Source organism: Phyllostomus hastatus, unplaced genomic scaffold (genome assembly GCF_019186645.2).
Source record: "Phyllostomus hastatus isolate PE091 unplaced genomic scaffold, TTU_PhHast_1.1 phas_scaffold_129, whole genome shotgun sequence".
Taxonomy (NCBI): domain Eukaryota; kingdom Metazoa; phylum Chordata; class Mammalia; order Chiroptera; family Phyllostomidae; genus Phyllostomus; species Phyllostomus hastatus.
Genome location: NW_025334009.1, coordinates 5357562 through 5375839, shown reverse-complemented (window position 1 = coordinate 5375839; position 18278 = coordinate 5357562). Strand labels below are relative to the sequence as shown.

General features: G+C 53.5%; 2 protein-coding genes across 2 annotated transcripts in view; both read left to right on the top strand.

The window, feature by feature from the left end:
• Nucleotides 1-5962, top strand: part of LOC123830727 (cathelicidin-5-like) — a 12058-nt gene extending 6096 nt beyond the window's left edge. The window contains exon 4 of the mRNA XM_045857253.1: nucleotides 5813-5962. Coding sequence (XP_045713209.1) covers nucleotides 5813-5962 — 150 coding nt within the window. The remainder of the gene's footprint in view (nucleotides 1-5812) is intronic.
• A 1236-nt stretch (nucleotides 5963-7198) lies between these two features.
• LOC123830726 (cathelicidin-5-like) lies at nucleotides 7199-9801 on the top strand. The gene is made up of 6 exons (XM_045857252.1): nucleotides 7199-7399; nucleotides 7479-7486; nucleotides 8215-8323; nucleotides 8463-8534; nucleotides 8781-8868; nucleotides 9674-9801. Exons 1-6 carry the CDS (start codon nucleotides 7199-7201, stop codon nucleotides 9799-9801), a joined length of 606 nt encoding a protein of 201 aa, XP_045713208.1.
• Nucleotides 9802-18278: the final 8477 nt, after the last annotated feature.

The window sequence follows — 18278 nt, the reverse complement described above, 5'->3', positions numbered from 1 at the left end:
CCACAGCCAGTGCCTGCCAGCCTTGGGAGGTTCCTTTGGCCTTGAGCTGAGTGGCCAAGGGCTATTGTGTTGTGGGCACATGGGGCCAAGCTTTGGCCATGGACACCTGAGAATATGGCAGTAGAAAGGAGGAAGAAAAAAATGCCAGGAGGCCAAGGGAAAAAGGATCTCCAGCAAGCTCCTATATGTATGTGTCTACTTACATTTAAATGATGAAAGTTAAGAAATCAGGACTTCTGGCCATGATGAAGGCATAGGTGGACACACTGTGCCGTCTCCCACAATCAAAAGAAGGACAAAAAACTAAAAAAAACAAACAAACAACCAGAACTGCCAGGAAATCTAACTGTATGACAACCAAGGAGTTAAGAAAGGAACATTCACCCAGACCAGTAGGAGGGGCGGGAACAGACAGCCATGCAGAGAGGACTGGAGGTGAGACAGCAGCTGGTGCAGTGGGTGGTCCCACATTCACAGGCAGATAAACCGGGAGGGAAGACTGGGGAGCGAGGCAGACTGCACAGCCCAGGGTTCCAGAGCTGGAAAGTAAAGCCTCAAACCTCTGATTGAAAACACCTGTGGGGGTTGAGGCGGCAGGGGGAGAAACTCCCAGCCTCACAGGAGAGTTCATTGGAGAGACCCACAGGGTGCTAGAACAAACACAAACCCACCCACCTGGGAATCAGCACCAGAAGGGCCCAATTTGATCGTGGGTAGCGGGGGAAGTGACTGAAAAACCCAGCAGACAGCAGAGCAAGCCACACTGTTCCCTCTCGGACCCCTCCCCCACAGATAGCATCACAATGCAGCCACCTGGGTTGCCCTGGCCTAGTCAACATCTAAGGCTCCACCCCTTTGTAATTAACACCCTAGCCGAGACAAAAAAATAAATAAATAAAAATAAAAGGCCCAAATGAAAGAACAGATCAAAACCCCAGAAAAAATACAACTAACTGACGAAAAAATAGACAACCCTTTAGATGCAGAGTTTATAACACTGGTAATCAGGATGCTCAAAGAATTGGTTGAGTATCATCACAAATTACAGGAAAAAATGAAGGCTATGCAAAGTGAAATCAGGGAAAATGCACAGAGAACCAACAGTGACAGGAAGGAAATTGGGATTCAAATTAATGGTGTGGGCCAGAAGGAAGAGAGAAACATTCAGCCAAAACAGAATCAAGAAACAAGAATTCAAAAAAAAGGAGAGGCTTAAAATCCTCTAAGACTTATTTAAACATTCCGACATCTGAATTACAGGGGTGCCAGAAGGAGAGGATGAACAGCAAGAAACTGAAAACTTATTTGAACAAATAACAAAGGAGAACTTCCTCAATGTGGCAAAGGGAGTAGACTTCCAGGAAGTCCAGGAAGCTCAGAGAGTCCCAAAGCAGTTGCACCCAAGGAAGAACACACCAAGACACATCATAATTACAGTATCCAAGATTAAACGAGGGAAAGAATCTTAAAAGCAGCCAGACAAAAGGAGAGAGTTACCTACAAAGCAGGGCCCATCAAACTGTCAGCTGATTTCTCAAAGAAATCTTTCAGGCAAGAAGGGGCTGGGAAAGAAGTATTCCAAGTCATGAAAGGCAAAGACCTACATCTGAGATGACTCTGTCCAGCGCAGCTTTCATTTAGAATGGAAGGGCAGATAAAGTGCTTCCCACATAAGGTCAAGTGAAAGGAGTTCATCATCACCCAGCCCTTACTATATGAAATGTTAAAGGGGCTTATCCAAGAAAAAGAAGATAACAAATACAAACAGTAAAATGACAAAAAATTCACAGTTATGAACAACTGAACCCAAAACAAAAACAAAAGCCAACTAGAACAACGAGAGCAGGAACAGAATCACAGAAAAGGAGATAACATGGAGGGTCATCAGGGGAGAGGGAGTGGTGGGGGAGTGGGGAATGGGGGAAAACTTAAGGGAATAAGAAGCCTAAATGGTAGGTAGGAAATAGCTGGACTTTCTGCCAAGATGGAGGCGTAGGTAGACACACTGTGCCTCCTCGCACAACCAAGATAGGGACAACAACAATTTAGAAACAGAATGACAACCAGAAGTGATAGAAAATTGATGTGAATGGAAGTCAGACAACCAAGAAGTTAAGGTAGACACGTTCATCCAGACCAGTAGGAGGGGTGGAGTCGGGCAGCCGGGCGAGGGTTGAGGCGTGGAGAGCAGAGATCATTGGCACTGAGCGAGTAAGACCATAGGTGGCAGACCCCAGCCGAGGGGTGGCAACCAGCAGACCCAGCAAGGCGGCTATTGTGAAGTGAGGCACTGCTTGCAACCCAGGATGCCAGCGCCGGGAAATAGAGCCTTGGGAGCACTGATTGAAAACACCTGTGGAGGTTGAGGGGCAGGGAGAGACTCCCAACCTCACGGAGAAGTTGTTGGAAAGCCCTACGGGGTGCACAAGCCCACCCACAAGGGAATGAGCACCAGAGGGGCCCAGTTTGCTTGGGGGAAGTGGTGGATGGGACTGAGGTCCCACGAAGAGCAGAGCAAGTGCCATTGTTCCCTCTCGGACCCTGCCCCCACATACAACATCACAACCCAGTGACTTGGGTGCCCCGCCCTGGTGAACACCTAACGCTCCGCCCCTCACACAAAACAGGTGTGACCAGACCAAAGGAAGAAGAAGAAAAAAAAAAAGATGGCTCAAACAGAAATGAAATTCTCGCAACCTGTACTTTTAAGCGACTAAGAGATAGCCAACCTATCAGATGCACAGTTCAAAGCACTGGTGATCAGGATGCTCACAGAATTGGTTGATTTGGTCACAAATTAGATGAAAAAATGAAAGCTACACTAAGTAAAATGAAGGAAAATGCACAGGGAACCAATATTGATGGAATGAAAGGTGGGTCTCACATAGATGGAGTGGACAAGGAGGAAGAAAAAAACATACAATCAGAAAAGAATAAAGAAATAAGAATTTTTAAAAAAATGATGAGAGGCTTAGGAACCTCCAGGACACCTTTAAACAATCCAACATCAGAATTATAGGGGTACCAGAAGGAGAAGAGGAAGAGCAACAAGAGGAAAAGTTATTTGAACAAATAATAAAGGAGAACTTCCCCCACTCTGGCAAAGAAAATAGACTTCCAGGAAGTCCAGGAAGCTCAGAGAGTCCCAAAGAAGTTGGGTCCAAGAAGGAACACACCAAGGCATATCATAATTACATTAGCCAAGGTAAAAATGAAGGAGAGAATCCTAGGGGAAGCAAGAGATAAGGAGACAGTAACCTAGAGAGGAGTTCCCATCAGACTGTCAGCTGATTTCTCAAAACTGACCTTATGCCCTGGCTGGCATAGACTAGTGGATTGAGCGCAGGCTGCGAACCAAAGCATCGCAGGTTCGAGTCCCAGTCAGGGCAAATGCCTGGGTTGCAGGCCATGACCCCGAGCAACAGCACATTGATGTTTCTCTCTCTCTCTCTTTCTCCCTCCCTTCCCTCTCTAAAAATAAATAAACAAAATCTTAAAAAATAATAATAAAAAAAAAAGAGATCTTACAGGCAAGAAGGGGCTGGAAAGAAGTATTCCAAGTCATGAAAGGCAAGGACCTACATCCAAGATTGCTCTATCCAACAGAGCTTTCATTTACAATGGAAGGGCAGGTAAAGTGCTTCTCAGATAAGGTCAAGTTAAAGGAGTTCATCATCACCAAGCCCTTATTTTATAAAATGTTAAAGGGACTTATCTAAGAAAAAGAAGATTAAAAACATGTATAGTAAAATGACAGGAAACTCACAATTATTAACAACCACACCTAAAACAAAAAGAAAAAAACTAAGGAAACAACTAGAAGAGGAAAAGAACAAGAGAAATGGAGATCACATGGAGGGTTAGCAACAGGGGAGTGGGTGGAGGAGAGAGGGGGGAGAAAGGTACAGAGAATTAGTACCATAGATGGTTGGTAGAAAATAGATAGGGGGAGGGCAAGAATAGTATGGGAAATGTAGAAGCTAAAGAACTTATGACACATGGACAGGAACTCAAGAGGGGGGAATGTGGGTGGGAGAGGGTGTGCAGGGTGGAGGGGAATCAAGGGGGGGTAATGGGACAACTGTAATAGCATAATCAATAAAATATATTTTTTAAAGAAGAAAGAAAATAGCCGAGAGTTGGTTAAGAATAGTATAGAGAATGTAGAAACCAAAGAAGTTGTAAGTATGACCCATGGACATGAACTAAAGAGGGGAATGCAGGTGGAGGCGGTGTGCACGGCAGAGGGGAGTAAAGGGGGAGGGAGGAATGGGACAACTGGAATAGCATAATGGATATATTTGATTTAACAAAAAGAAACCAGTTCCTCAGTTATACTACCCCTGTTTGAAGTGTTCACAGCCATGTGCGGTTAGTAGCTACCATGTTGGAGAGCACAGATCCAGAAGAGTACCTTCAGTGTAGAAAGTTCTCCTGCACAGCCTCATGAGATCCCCCCACCCTGCCCACGGGAAGGTCAGTATGGTTAGACCATGCCTGGTGGACTGGGGCAGGGCCCCAGGGGTCAGCTGCCTGGCAGAGAAGGACGCCTGCAGGGCGGGTGGACAGAGCTCTTCTTGAGAGAGGGGGGCTCAGGCAGCCTGCAGGGGGCTGGTGGGGCTGGGCCCTGAGAGCATGGCCCAGCAGGGAGGCGAGGGCCCTGAGAGGTAGAAGGGTGGGTTCCAGCCCTGGCTGGGAGAGGGGCCTGGGAGGGAGGGGTTTCAGTGCAGCACAGGATGGGGAAGAGCACCTGGCTCAAGCAGACTGGGAGGAGAAGCAGAGGGGTGTTGGGAAAGGGGGGAGCCCCAGCTGGGGGCAGGTGGTGACAACACCCTTGCACCAGCCTCTGGGGGACCTTCTGCTCCCGGCTCCTGGGCTGCGCTGCTGTCTTTGCTGGGTTGGGGGTGGGTGTGGAGACAGTGCCCAGGGGCCAGCCCCACCATCTAGGGCTTGGCTCCCACAGCCTCAGACATCCTGCCCACTCCTGCCCTGGCTCCTGTTTCCCTGTCCCTGTGCCTTCCCTGTGTCTCCATCTCTCTGTCTGTCCATCTCTCTGTGTCTCTGTCCCTCTCTCCACCCAAGGAGAAGCCCTGGAGGCCAGTCACTGGGACCACGTCCACAGCTTGTCCTTCGTCTTCCCCTGTGGGCCCCTCAGTCTGCCTGTGGCTGGCAGAGTGGGGCTCACCTCACGTGCTGCTCAGAGGCCCTCCCAGGGCAGGGTTTGCAAAGGGAGTCACAGCCAGTGAGAGGCAGCCCAGCGATCCCAACGCCTGTTTGCCCGACCCAGAGGCTGAGGTCCTCTCCAGCCCTGGGGCAGCTGCCAGCCCTGGTGACAGCAGCAGCTGCTGAGTGTGGAGCATCTGTCAGTGCCCCTCAGCCCATTGGGAAGGGGCCCTGCGTGTGCGGCACGTGACCCGGAGGAACGCAGGACTGGGCAGGTCTCATGCCCTGGTCTAAACACGCACATGGAAACCTCCTTCCCTCCCAGTTGGGCTCCTTGGGGACCCTGAAGCCAAAGGAAAGTGGGGGGTCCAGGAGAGATCTGAGGGGTCCAATGTCCTCAGGGTGCTGACCCTCCTCCCACCCTGCAACAGGCCCCGGTGTGCAAGCTGGAATTGATCAAGAGCCCCCTGGGGCAATGCCTGGGTATGACACCGGGTTGCACACAGGCCTGTTTCCCCTTCCTTCTCCCGAGGCTGAGTGCGCAAGCGGCCCCAGCACCAGGCTGCCACCTTCCAAGGGGCCCTGTCCAAGCACCCAGGAGTCCCACAGGCCCACAGAGGCCAAAGGCTACCCCAGACCCTGATTCCAGCCTGTGGAGTGTGGGGTCCTGAAGGCTGGAGGCCAAACAGCCAAATCAGAGTTTGGAGGGGCCCTGGACACTGGTGAGGAAGCAGACTGGGTTCTGGGGAGAGCCTGGAGCCCGGAGGAGGTGCAGTCCGGGGGCTGTGGCTGCACCTAGGAGGGGAGAAGATGGTGGTAGAGGCCAGGGCAGGGGCCAGGGCAGGGGCTCTGGCAGAGGTCCGAGGGGAGTGTCCCCAGGAGGAAGGAGGGGCAGGCAGCTGCTCCCCAGCCTTTCAGCTCAGGGCTGGTGCAGCGGGCACCTGCCCAAACAGCAGGCCCAGCCACCTGGGCACGGCCAGGGCTAACCCCGGAAGTCCTGAACTCAGAGATGCACACCAGCTGTCGTCTGGGCCTGATAACTGGTGGCCCGAGAGAGGGTGTCCCCAGTGAGATGTGAGGCCTGGGAGGAGAAGCAGCCCAGGATGGCCCTGGGCAGGCCCTCCATGTTAAAGGAAGGGTGCTGGGGGAGACCAAGAAGCAGCTTCCAGGGAAGGAGGAGGGACACCAGGAAGGGGCCCCAGGTGACGATGGGACAGGGGCACTTTCATGAGGACAGAGCGGCCACCAGCAGCTGGGTAGACAAAGACGAGGGATGAGTGGCCACTGTCCCCAGTGAGGGCTGGCCAGCCTGCAGTGGCTCTGAGTGGGACAGCCAAGAAGTGGAGTGTGGTTGTGGGCTGCCCTTCCTCGGCCTCGGCGGGGCAGGGGCCAGGGCAGCAGCCACATCTGGTGGGGACTAGGGACAGTTTCAGACCAGAAAGCAGTGGAGAAGAGCCCGGGAGAGGGGGCGCGTGTCCCCAAGCCGCCGAACTGACAAGGGCTGGGTCTAGAGCAGGATGAAGTGACCTTGGAAGCCGCCCTTGGGACTGGCTGGGGGGTAAGGCTGCAGGTGGAGGTGGTCACTGTCATTCACTCTTCCAGCCTGACCTGAGAGCCTGCTGGGTGCCGGGCAGGCCTGGGAGGAAGACCTGCTGGAGAATTCCCCACACAGGGGCGGGCTCGGAGGCCGTCCCCAGTGGGGGGAGGATGCAGAGCTGGGCCCGACTCCCTTCCTCTCCTTGGGATATTTCAACTCCCTTGAGCAACCCCAGATGAAACTTCCCTGAGGGGCCCAGGACAGGCCGATATGGTGTCAGGAAGATGGAGAAAGGATTTCTTCAGGTTGCACAGGAGGCAGACCTCGCCCACTGTCCAGCAGGACCCCTGAGGCCACAGCAGAGGTGAGGCAAGCCCAGCCCACACCTGGCAGGTGGCCAGGGATGGGGCAGGTCAGGGAGGCTCCTGGTGGGGCTGTTGCAACAGGCCCAGGCATAAAGGAGGGTCGTTCAGGTCGGGAGGAGGCAGACTGGGGACCATGGAGACCCAGAGAGACAACCTCCCCTGGGGACGCTGGTCACTGTTGCTACTGCTGCTGGGCCTGGCAGTGCCTCCAGCTACTGCCCAGGACCTCAGCTACAACCAGGCTGTGCTCGCTGCCGTGGACGGCTACAACCAGCGGTCCTCGGAAGCTAATCTCTACCGCCTGCTGGAGCTGGACCCGCAGAGGCCCGATGCAGTGAGTTGGGGAGGATGCCCGGGAGGGGGGCTCTGGGCCAGCCAGGTGGGCCACACTGCCACTGCCTTTGCTCATGCAGGACCTGTGGTCAGGGGGGCACTACTCCCTTTCAGTGCGACTCCCTCTGTTCCAGGAGACCTTCCTGAGCTGTGTCCCTTCCAGAGGACAGTCTCCTCCCTGAGAATCTATAACATGCAAAGAGGCGCCCCTTCCACACCCCCATTCAGGCTTCAGGACTCCTGCCAGTTCCGGGAAGAAGAATGGGGTCACTGGGTCTGGCTGTGACCTCCCTGCTTCACGTTTCCCCTTGCTCTTGCGTGTCTCCCACACAGGGATGGCCCCGCTCCGCCCCGGGGTGCCCGGGACAATGCCTTTCCTGCAGGAGGCCCCTGGTTTCCCTCGGTTCCCCAAACTTGTGTGCGGTCCACTCCTGCACTCTGTGTGCCCGGGGAGGGCAGCAATGGGCTCTGTCCTGCTCGCCTCTGTCCCCCAGCACCCAACCTGGTGCCAGGGACCCAGTTGGGTTGTTGACAGCCCCTCCCCTCAAATAAGCTTTTTAAGAAAAAGATTTTATTTTTTATTTTGTAGAAAGGGGTATGGAGGCAGAAAGAAAGAGGGAGAGAAACATGGACTGGTGTCCAGGGGCCCACCCGCAACGCAGCCGCGTGCTGGGAGTGGGAAGCAAAGCGAGTGGCAGTTCGGGGCCCAGGCTGAAGCTCAGCCCTCTGAGCCACAGCAGCCGGGGCAGACACCCCTTGTCTCAGAGAAGACGAGCTGGTGCCCAGTCCGGGTCTCCCCACTCTCTCTCTGGCCAGGGACGACAACCCCAGCACCCCGAAGCCGGTGAGCTTCACACTGAAGGAGACCGTGTGCCCCAGGACGACGCAGCTGCCACCGGAGCAGTGTGAATTCAAGGAGAACGGGGTGAGGTGGGGCTCGGGGCCCAGGGGGCCACCCGAGACGCTGAGTGATGGGCATCTGGAGCGCAGTTCCAGACTTGGGGGTGAGCCCGGAGGGTTAAAGCACAGAGATTCCCGTTTGACCTCAAGCCTCCTCTTTTCAGCTGGTGAAACAGTGTGTGGGGACAGTCACCCTGGGCCAGGCCGGTGGCTACTTTGACATCAACTGTGCGGAGGTGAGTGGCCCCTTCTGTGTGTAGGGACCCATGGGCGGTGGTTCATGGAACATGCTATGGACCCTTTAAACACTGCTCCTTCCAGGGCCCAGCTAGCACCCTGCCCTGGGCTACTTCCAGAGCCACTGACTTAGAGATGAGAGTTCAGCCCAAGATCCATTGAGTGTTGCTGGGATGGGCTCTGTGACCTTGGGAAGCCAGTGGCCATGTCTGGGCCTCAGCTTCCTCTTCTCCTGATGGGTGCAGGGATTCAACCACATGTTCCGAAGGTCACTGCCAGAGGGCGACTGGATCCACAGGCTCCTGGGGCGGCCCAGGAACATTGGGTGCACAGGTGGGGAGGGGTCCTGACGCTGGATGCAGCCCCCACAAGGAGACTGTTTCTTCCTCATGACAGATTCAGGGTGTCGGACTGGGTCGCGAGTTGCGGAGGCCTAGCAGAAATTCGCAGAGGGATTCGCAGACTGTGGATGGGCTTTAGTATTTCCCCCCATCGGCTAAGGGTCTGTTTTGGCCCTGGGTCCAACTCTGGACTCTGAAAAATAAATCCTTGTGAAAGCAACTTTCTCCAGGCTTCAGTTTCACCTGTCTTGCCTTCCCCCACTTACCACCACCTACTCTGGGAGGCCGCGTGTGTGCGGGTGCACCGTGTGCGCATGTGCGGGCAAAACACAGGCATGGGCGGGGCGGCTGCTCCATCCAGGAGGACACGGGCTGAGGCAGCAGCCCAAGGGGCCCAGGACAGTGCCTCATTCTCAGGGTCGCCCCCCACACAGCTTCAAATCCCTTCTGCCTTCCTCCTTGAGGACCTAGTAGGGACTTAAGGAGATCTACTCAGTGTGCAGCACAGCTGGGGATGCTGCCGAGCTGTCCCTGCTCTTACAGGGGTGATCCTGCAGGGGGCGCCAGACATTTGTTAAACACTCACAGGGATGCAGGTCAGTGTCAGGGCTGGCTGGGTTCTGAGGGCAGCAGGGTTCCAACGCCCATAAAGTTCCAATTCCCCTTGAAAATCGTTACTCTGCAAAAGCCCTCCACACAGTGGGGTGGCCCTCACCAGGCACTCCCGGCAGTGAGCTGTTTCCCGGGGTGGCTGAGAGACCAGACCCTGCAGACAAAGGTCTGCCTTTCCCCTGTAGGTGAGCGTCTCAGACCTGAAGTGCTGGTCCTGGGCGCAGGAATTGGGATGTGGTTGGTGAAGGGCGGAGACAAGACTCAGGTATGGCTTCAGGCCTCGGCCCAGCATGATGAGTTTGCTTCCCACTGATGCGCTTATATGGAGTCCCGCAGGGATGGTGGCTGAGCCAGGTGGCGGGGCTCTGTGACATGCTGCCCTCCAGGGGAGCACGTGCTGGGCCAGGCACGGCCAGGGGAGGGCAGCCTTGGGCAACCTTTATATCCCCTAATCAATTCCTCTGGTCCTTCTTCTTCTTCTCCTCCTCCTTCTCCTCCCCTATCCTCCTCCTCCTCCCCCTTCTTCTTCTTCTTCTTCTTCTTCTTCTTCTTCTTCTTCTTCTTCTTCTTCTTCTTCTTCTTCTTCTTCTTCTTCTTCTTCTTCTTCTTCTTCCTCTTCTTCTTCTTCTTCTTCTTCTTCTTCTTCTTCTTCTTCTCCTTCTCCTTCTTCTTCTTCTTCTTCCTCCTCCTCCTCCTCCTCCTCCTCCTCCTTCTTCTTCTTCTTCTTCTTCTCTTCCTCCTCCTCCTCCTCTTTCCCCTTCTTCTTCTTCTCCTACATCTCTCCTTCTTCTTCTCCTTCTTCTTCCTCCTTCTTCTCCTTTTTCTTCCTTCTTCTTCTTCTTCTTCTTCTTCTTCTTCTTCTTCTTCTTGTCTTCCTCCTCCTCCCCTTTCCCCTTCTTCTTCTTCTCCTCCATCTCTCCTTCTTCTTCTCCTTCTTCTTTCTCCTTCTTCTTCTTCTTCTCTTCCTCCTCCTCCTCTTTCCCCTTCTTCTTCTTCTCCTCCATCTCTCCTTCTTCTTCTTCTTCTTCTTCTTTCTCCTTCTCCTTCTCCTCCTCCTCCTCCTTCTTCTTGTTCTCCTCCTTCCCCTCCTCCCCCTCCTCCTCCTCCTTCCTATTCTTCTTCTCCTTCTTCTCCTTCTTCTTCTTCTTCTTCTTCTTCTTCTTCTTCTTCTTCTTCTTCTTCTTCTTCTTCTTCTTCTCATTGATTGATTGACTGAGAGAAGGGAATGTAGGGAAAGAGAGAGTGTGAGAAATATCCATGTGAGAGAAAACATTGATTGGTTGTTTCTCATATGTTCCCCAATGGGGATCGAACCTGCAACCAAGGCATGTACACTGATGGGGAATCGAAACAGTGACCCTTGACCTTGGGGTGTGATGCCCACCCCACTGACCCCAACCAGCTAGGGCTTGCCTACTCTTGGTCTAAGTCTCACCCATCAAAAATAGAAGAAATGACCTCTACAGCCTGCCACCCAGGGGACCGAGTAAGATACAACAGAGCAAGTCGAGTGAACACTCTCAGAAGGCTGAAACGAAGTGCATGGGAGAGGTGTGCAGGGCGGCTGGTCCTCGCTGTCCCTCCCCCTGGGCCTGTGATAAGGTAACACTGTGCAGAGTGTGTGGCTGCCCTCAGGGACACACTGCCAGTCAGTGCCCAGCTCTGGGCAGCCTGAGAGGCGGTTCCCCTGCAGGTGGGGGGGGGGATGAGGCCCCGAGTGAGGTCAGAGGCAGAGGACGGGGAACAGAAGTCCCAGGGACAATAGGGAGCCACAGTAGGTTGTGGAGCAGGGGGAGGGTTTCATTCCAAAGGGCCAGGTTTTCCTGTGAGGTTTCCTGGGGCCCTGTCTGTGGAACCAGAGGTCCTGGGTAGCAGCTGAGCCCTCCTCACAGCTTGCACTGGGTGCTGGGTGCCCACAGCATGTACTCACAGGAGGGGCAACACTACATGCTGGCGGTGGAATGGGCTGCCCCAGTTACTCACTCTCCGGGCCTCTGGGACAAAAAATTGTTCCTGGGTTTCTTGCCCATCCTTGTTGAGTTACAGCCTCTTGCCCAAGCCAGCTGGTAGCTGGTTGACTAAGGCCCACATTAGACAAGATGGTGTGTGTGTGTGTGTGTGTGTGTGTGGTGGGGGAGGGGAGAAGTAGAGGGAAGGGGTCTCCATTTCCAGGACTTAAGTTCTCAGCCCTGAGCAATGCCTGCCCTAGAGGAAGTCAGGGTCGGACCCATTCCAAGCCTTTGAGCCCAGAATCCAGACTTCAGGGCAGGCCCAAGCCCTTTGGGATGCCTGCCTGTTCTGTGAGGGAATCAAACCCGAGAAGTGCCCACTGTATCCGGTGAAGCCCCACACTGATTCCCCAGGTGAGGAAACAGACACAGAGAGATGTCCCGGACCCTTGAGGCTGTCTCCTGAGCAGGGCCTGGGCCTCCCTTCCCAGGGCACACCCAGCATGCCCCCCCCAGTTGCTGGGAGGTGCAGCCACAGGGACTCCCTCCTTGTCCCCACCCTCACACTGGTTTGCATCTCAGTGGGCCCCTGACCCAGCTCAGGTAAGCTTGGGCTCTGCTGTCACAGAGGTGGGGCACAGGGAACCACGCTCCTTCCTGGAAAAACATGCCCACCTGTTGTCACTGCGTACCTCCTCACTCTGCCACTTGGAAAACAGAGGTACAACTTGTCTACCATAAAGTCCACAGGGTTCAGAGGAATTATGTGAGTTTGACAAATGTGTACAACAGTGTGACCTCCACCACAGTCAAATGTAGAACGTTTTCCTTACCCAGAGTTCCCCTCGCCCCCTTTGCAGTGAGTCCCCTCCTCCAGCCCTGGCCCTGGCACCACTGGTCCTCCTCCTCTGCCTGCAGCTTGGCCTTCTCTGGAGATCTCACGTAGACGGAACCACGCAGGGATGGTCATCTGCATCTGGCTCCTTCCACTCACCATCGTGTTCAGGAGGCTCGTTCGAGATGTGTGTCCTGACAGTTCATCCCTCTTTGCTGGCAAGGAGCGTTCCAGTCACTGGAGTGGATGGCCCCCAGTTTGATGAGCCTGCTGATGGGCACCTGGGTGGTCCCTGGTTGTTAACTGTTTTCTCCCTCTACTTCCTCTTTATCTCTCTGTTCTTCTCCTTCTCCTCCTCTTCCTCTTCTGCTTCTCTGTCTTGGTCTTCTTCATCTCCTTCTCCTGACTGGTTTGAATAAAGATACTACGGACATTCTTGTACGACTTCTTATGTGGAGGTGTGCTCTCATTTCCTGATGGTAAACACGTACAAATAGAATATCTGGGTTGCATGGTGTCAGAGTTTACCCCTTTCATAGTCATTCCTGGTGGTCCTTCCCCAGCACCTACGGGGCGGGGCATTGGTGCAGATGAGAGGGTGAGCTGAGGGCATGAGGGCCTGGGCGTAACTGGGCCTCAGCCTTACACCTGTCTTCAAGTAGCTTAGTGTCTTGGGCAAGTGGCTTTGCCTCCTTAGGGTCGGCCTCAGTGCACCCATGTGTGAAAGGGAAAGGGCACCACGGCCCTCCCTGCCTGTCCCAGAGGATGCAAAGCGGTGGGCCAGGGCCCTCTCTGGCCTCTCTCAGGGGCCTGTGTTCTGAGGGCTGGAGCAGAGACCACAGGCTGCTTGTGAGACAGAACTGGCCCTGAGGGCAAGGCCTCCCTTAGAGAGCTGCATCCTCTCTCCAGTCCATGTGGGCAGGGCCACAGCCAGTGCCTGCCAACCTTGGGAGGTTCCTTTGGCCTTGAGCTGAGTGGCCAAGGGCTATTGTGTTGTGGGCGTGTGGGGCCATCCATTGGCCGTGCACATGTGAGAATATAGCAGTATAAAGGAGGAAGAAAAAAAAGCCAGGAGGCCAAGGGAAAAAGGATGTGCACCACTCTCTTACATGTATGTGTCTACTTACATTTAAATGCTGAAAATTAAGAAATCAGGACTTCTGGCCAAGAGGGAGGCATAGGTGGACACACTGTGCCTTCTCGCACAACCGAAAGAAAAACAACAACAAATTTAAAGACAAAAAACAACCAAAACTGCCAGGAAATCGAACTCTATGGAAGTCTGACAACCAAGGAGTTAAAGAAGAAACATTCACCCAGACCAGTAGGAGGGGCAGGAACGGACAGCCATGCAGAGAGGACTGGAGGTGAGACAGCAGCTGGCGGACTGGGCGGTCCCACATTCACGGGCAGATAAACCGGGAGGGAAGACCGGGGAGCGAGGCAGACTGCACAACCCAGGGTTCCAGAGCTGGAAAGTAAAGCCTCAAACCTCTGATTGAAAACACCTGTGGGGGTTTAGGCGGCAGGGAGAGAAACTCCCAGCCTCACAGGAGAGTTCATTGGAGAGACCCATAGGGTGCTAGAACAAACACAACCCCACCCACCTGGGAATCAGCACCAGAAGGGCCCAATTTGATTGTGGGCAGCGGGGCAAGTGACCGAAAACCCTCAGACAGTGGAGCAAGTCACACTGTTCCCTCTCGGACCCCTCCCCCACAGACAGCATCACTATGCAGCCACCTGGGTTGCCCTGGTCTAGTGAACACCTAAGGCTCCACCCCTTTTAATGGAACACCCTAGCCAAGACACAAAAAAAAAAGGCCGAAATGAAAGAACAGATCAAACCCCCAGAAAAAATACAACTAAGTGACGAAAAAATAAACAACCCTTTAGATGCAGAGTTCATAACACTGGTAATCAGGATGTTCACAGAATTGGTTGAGTATCGTGACAAATTACAGGAAAAAGCGAAGGCTACGCAAAGTGAAATAAGGGAAAATGCACAGGGAACCAACAGCGACAGGAAGGAAATCGGGATTCAAATCAATGGTGTGGGCCAGAAAGAAGAGAGAAACATCCAACCAAAACAGAATCAAGAAACAAGAATTCAAAAGAAAGAAGAGGCTTAAAATCCTCCAGGACTTCTTTAAACATTCCAACATCCGAATCACAGGGGTGCTAGAAGGAGAAGAGGAACAGCAAGACATTGAAAACTTATTTGAACAAATAATGAAGGAGAACTTCCCCAGTCTGGCAAAGGAAATAGACTTCTAGGATGTCCAGGAAACTCAGAGAGTTCCAAAGCAGTTGCACCCAAGGAAGAACACACCAAGACACATCATAATTACATTATCCAAGATTAAATGAAGGAAAGAATCTTAAAAGCAGCCAGACAAAAGGAGACAGTTACCTACAAAGCAGGGCCCATCAGACTGTCAGCTGATTTCTCAAAAGAAACCTTGTAGGCAAGAAGGGGCTGGAAAGAAGTATTCCAAGTCATGAAAGACAAGGACCTACATCCAAGATTGCTCTATCCAGCAAAGCTTTCATTTACAATGGAAGGGCAGATAAAGTACATCTCAGATAAGGTCAGGTTAAAGGCATTATCACCAAGCCTTTATTTTATGAAATGTTAAAGGGACTTGTCTAAGAAAAAGAAGATAAAAAAACATGTATGGTAAAATGACAGCAAACTCACAATTATTAACAACCACACCTAAAACAAAACAAAAAAAAAAAAAACTAAGCAAACTAGAACAGGACAAGAACCACAGAAATGGAGATCACATGGAGTTAGCTACAGGAGAGTGGGAGGAGGAGAGAGGGGGAAAAGGTACAGAGAATAAGTAGCATAGATGGTAGGTAGAAAATAGACAGGGGGAGGGCAAGAACAGTGTGGGAAATGTAGAAGCTAAAGAACTTATGACACATGGACATGAACTAAAGGGGGGGATGTGGGTGGGAGAGGGGGTACAGGGTGGAGGGGAGAGAAGGGGAAATGGGACAACTGTAATAGCATAATCAAAAAAATATACTTTTTAAAAAAGAAAGTAGCTGAGGGTTGGTTAAGAATGGTATAGGAAATGTAGAAACCAAAGAAATTGTCAGTATGACCCGTGGACATGAACTAAAGGGGGGAATGCAGGTGGGAGGGGGTGTGTGGGGCAGAGGGGAGTAAAGGGGGAGGGAGGAATGGGACAATTGGAATAGCATAATGGATAAAATATATTTGATTTAACAAAATGAAACCAGTTCCTCAGTTACACTAGCCTTGTTTGAAGTGCCCACAGCCATGTGCGGTTAGTAGCTACCATGTTGGAGAGCACAGATCCAGAAGAGTCCCTTCAGTGCAGAAAGTTCTCCTGCACAGCCTCAGGAGACCCCCACCGTCCCACTGGAAGGTCAGTATTGTTAGGCCATGCCTGGTGTACTGGGGCAGGGCCCCAGGGGTCAGCTGCCTGGCAGGGAAGGACGCCTACAGGGCGGGTGGACAGAGCTGTTCTTGAGAGAGGGGGGCTCAGGCAGCCTGCAGGGGGCTGGTGGGGCTGGGCCCTGAGAGCATGGCCCAGCAGGGAGGCGAGCCACCTGGGAGGTAGAAGGGTGGGTTCCAGCCCTGGCTGGGAGAGGGGCCTGGGAGGGAGGGGTTTCAGTGCAGCACAGGATGTGGAAGAGCACCTGGCTCAGGCAGACTGGGAGGAGAAGTAGAGGGCCATTGGGAAAGGGGGGAGCCCCAACTGGGGGAGGGAGGTGGTGACAACACCCTTGCACCAGCCTCTGGGGGACCTTCTGCTCCCAGCTCCTGGGCTGCGCTGCTCTCTTTGCTGGGTTGGGAGTGGGTGTGGGGACAGTGTCAGGGGCCAGCGCCACCAGCTAGGGCTTGGCTCCCACAGCCTCAGACATCCTGCCTACTCCTGACCTGGCTCCTGTTTCCCTGTCCCTGTGCCTTCCCTGTCTCTCCATCTCTCTGTGTCTCTGTCCCTCTCTCCACCCAAGGAGAAGCCCTGGAGGACAGTCAGCAGAACCATGACCACAGCTTGCTCTTGGTCTTCCCCTATGGCTCCCTCAGTCTGCCTGTGGCTGACAGAGTGGGGCTCACCTCACGTGCTGCTCAGAGGCCCTCCCAGGGCAGGGTTTGCAAAGGGAGTCACAGCCAGTGAGAGGCAGCCCAGCGATCCCAATGTCTGTTTGCCCGACCCAGAGACCGAGGTCCTCAGCAGCCCTGGGGCAGCTGCCAGCCCTGGTGACAGCAGCAGCTGCTGAGTGTGGAGCATCTGTCAGTGCCCCTCAGCCCATTGGGAAGGGGCCCTGCGTGTGCTGCATGTGACCCGGAGGAACGCAGGACTGGGCAGGTCTCATGCCCTGGTCTAAACACGCACATGGAAACCTCCTTCCCTCCCAGTTGGGCTCCTTGGGGACCCTGAAGCCAAAGGAAAGTGGGGGGTCCAGGAGAGATCTGAGGGGTCCAATGTCCTCAGGGTGCTGACCCTCCTCCCACCCTGCAACAGGCCCCGGTGTGCAAGCTGGAATTGATCAAGAGCCCCCTGGGGCAATGCCTGGGTATGACATCGGGTTGCACACAGGCCTGTTTCTCCTTCCTTCTCCCGAGGCTGAGTGCGCAAGCGGCCCCAGCACCAGGCTGCCACCTTCCAAGGGGCCCTCCAAGCGCCCAGGAGTCCCACAGGCCCACAGAGGCCAAAGGCTGCCCCAGACCCTGATTCCAGCCTGGGGGTGTGGGCTCCTGCATGTTGGGGGTGAAATGGCCAAATCAGAGTTTGGAGGGGCCCCGGACACTGGTGAGGAAGCAGACTGAGTTCTGGGGAGAGCCTGGAGCCCGGAGGAGGTGGAGTCCGGGGGCTGTGGCTGCACCTAGGAGGGGAGAAGATGGTGGTAGGGGCCAGGGCAGGGGCCAGGGCAGGGGCTCTGGCAGAGGTCCGAGGGGAGTGTCCCCAGGAGGAAGGAAGGGCAGGCAGCTGCTCCCCAGCTTTTCAGCTCAGGGCTGGTGCAGCGGGCACCTGCCCAAACAGCAGGCCCAGCCACCTGGGCACGGCCAGGGCTAACCCCGGGAGTCCTGAACTCAGAGATGCAGACCAGCTGTCATCTGTCCCTGGTAACTGGTGGCCTGAGAGTGCCCGGGTCCAGCCACGGCAGGGTCTGAGTGTTTCCGAACGATGGGCAGCTAAGGCGAAGCAAATGAAGCGAGACACCCGGTGGGGCACTGGAAGACAGTGAGGCCTTTTGGGCCCAACTGACTCACCGAGAAGACTCAATCTTTATTTTTATACGGGAGGCTATACAACATTCAATGCATAGTGTGATCATTATTAAAACAGAAACGGCTACCATACGAATAATTTCGAAAAATACAAAAGGTTTTACAGATGAGTCATGCTAAACAAAGAAATAACCGAAAAGTACAGGAGGTCCCACAGATCAACCATGTTAAACAAAGGTTATTTTGACCAAGAGGGTCATCAATCACATAGCCAACAGAGCTATATGGGCACAAACTTTTAGGTCCCAATTAGTAACTAGGTGTCTATTAAGATTCTAGGGATTGGTCTAAATTAAAAGGGTGCAAGAGGTGACTTATAGGTTATATAGAAACTAGCTATTGCCCATTGAGGTTAGATTTGTCTCAGGTAACCGTTTATTTTGCCTACGATTTTGGATTTATACATCTTGGGGGGGGCATGTTTTATATTTGTTTCCATGTATTGAGATTATTATTTTCAGCTAGAACTCCTTGCTTCTTTACACTCCTGTCCAGGGTATGGGAGGGGTAGTGGCTTTAATAAATCTTAAGCTTTTGAGTGGTGACTCCTTAAGAAACATTCCTAGCAACAGTTTCCTTCAGCATTCTGGCAGTTGGTCTGCCCATGGTTTAATTTTGTCCTTAACTGCCCAGGTGGGGGAAGCAGGCAACATGAGGGTTGCTGGGGGTCTCTATCCTGTGGTCAGCAGGTCATTTCACACAGAATCAGAGGCATCGTGCAGAGTTTTTGT

What these genes read in the sequence shown, in the direction of transcription:
- LOC123830726 (XM_045857252.1), top strand. Translation starts at nt 7,199, where the DNA reads ATGGAGACCCAGAGAGACAACCTCCCCTGGGGACGCTGGTCACTGTTG. An exon ending in GTGAATTCAAGGAGAACGGG is followed by an intron (nt 8,324 to 8,462) that starts GTGAGGTGGGGC and finishes TCCTCTTTTCAG; the next exon opens with CTGGTGAAACAGTGTGTGGG. An exon ending in TTGACATCAACTGTGCGGAG is followed by an intron (nt 8,535 to 8,780) that starts GTGAGTGGCCCC and finishes TGATGGGTGCAG; the next exon opens with GGATTCAACCACATGTTCCG.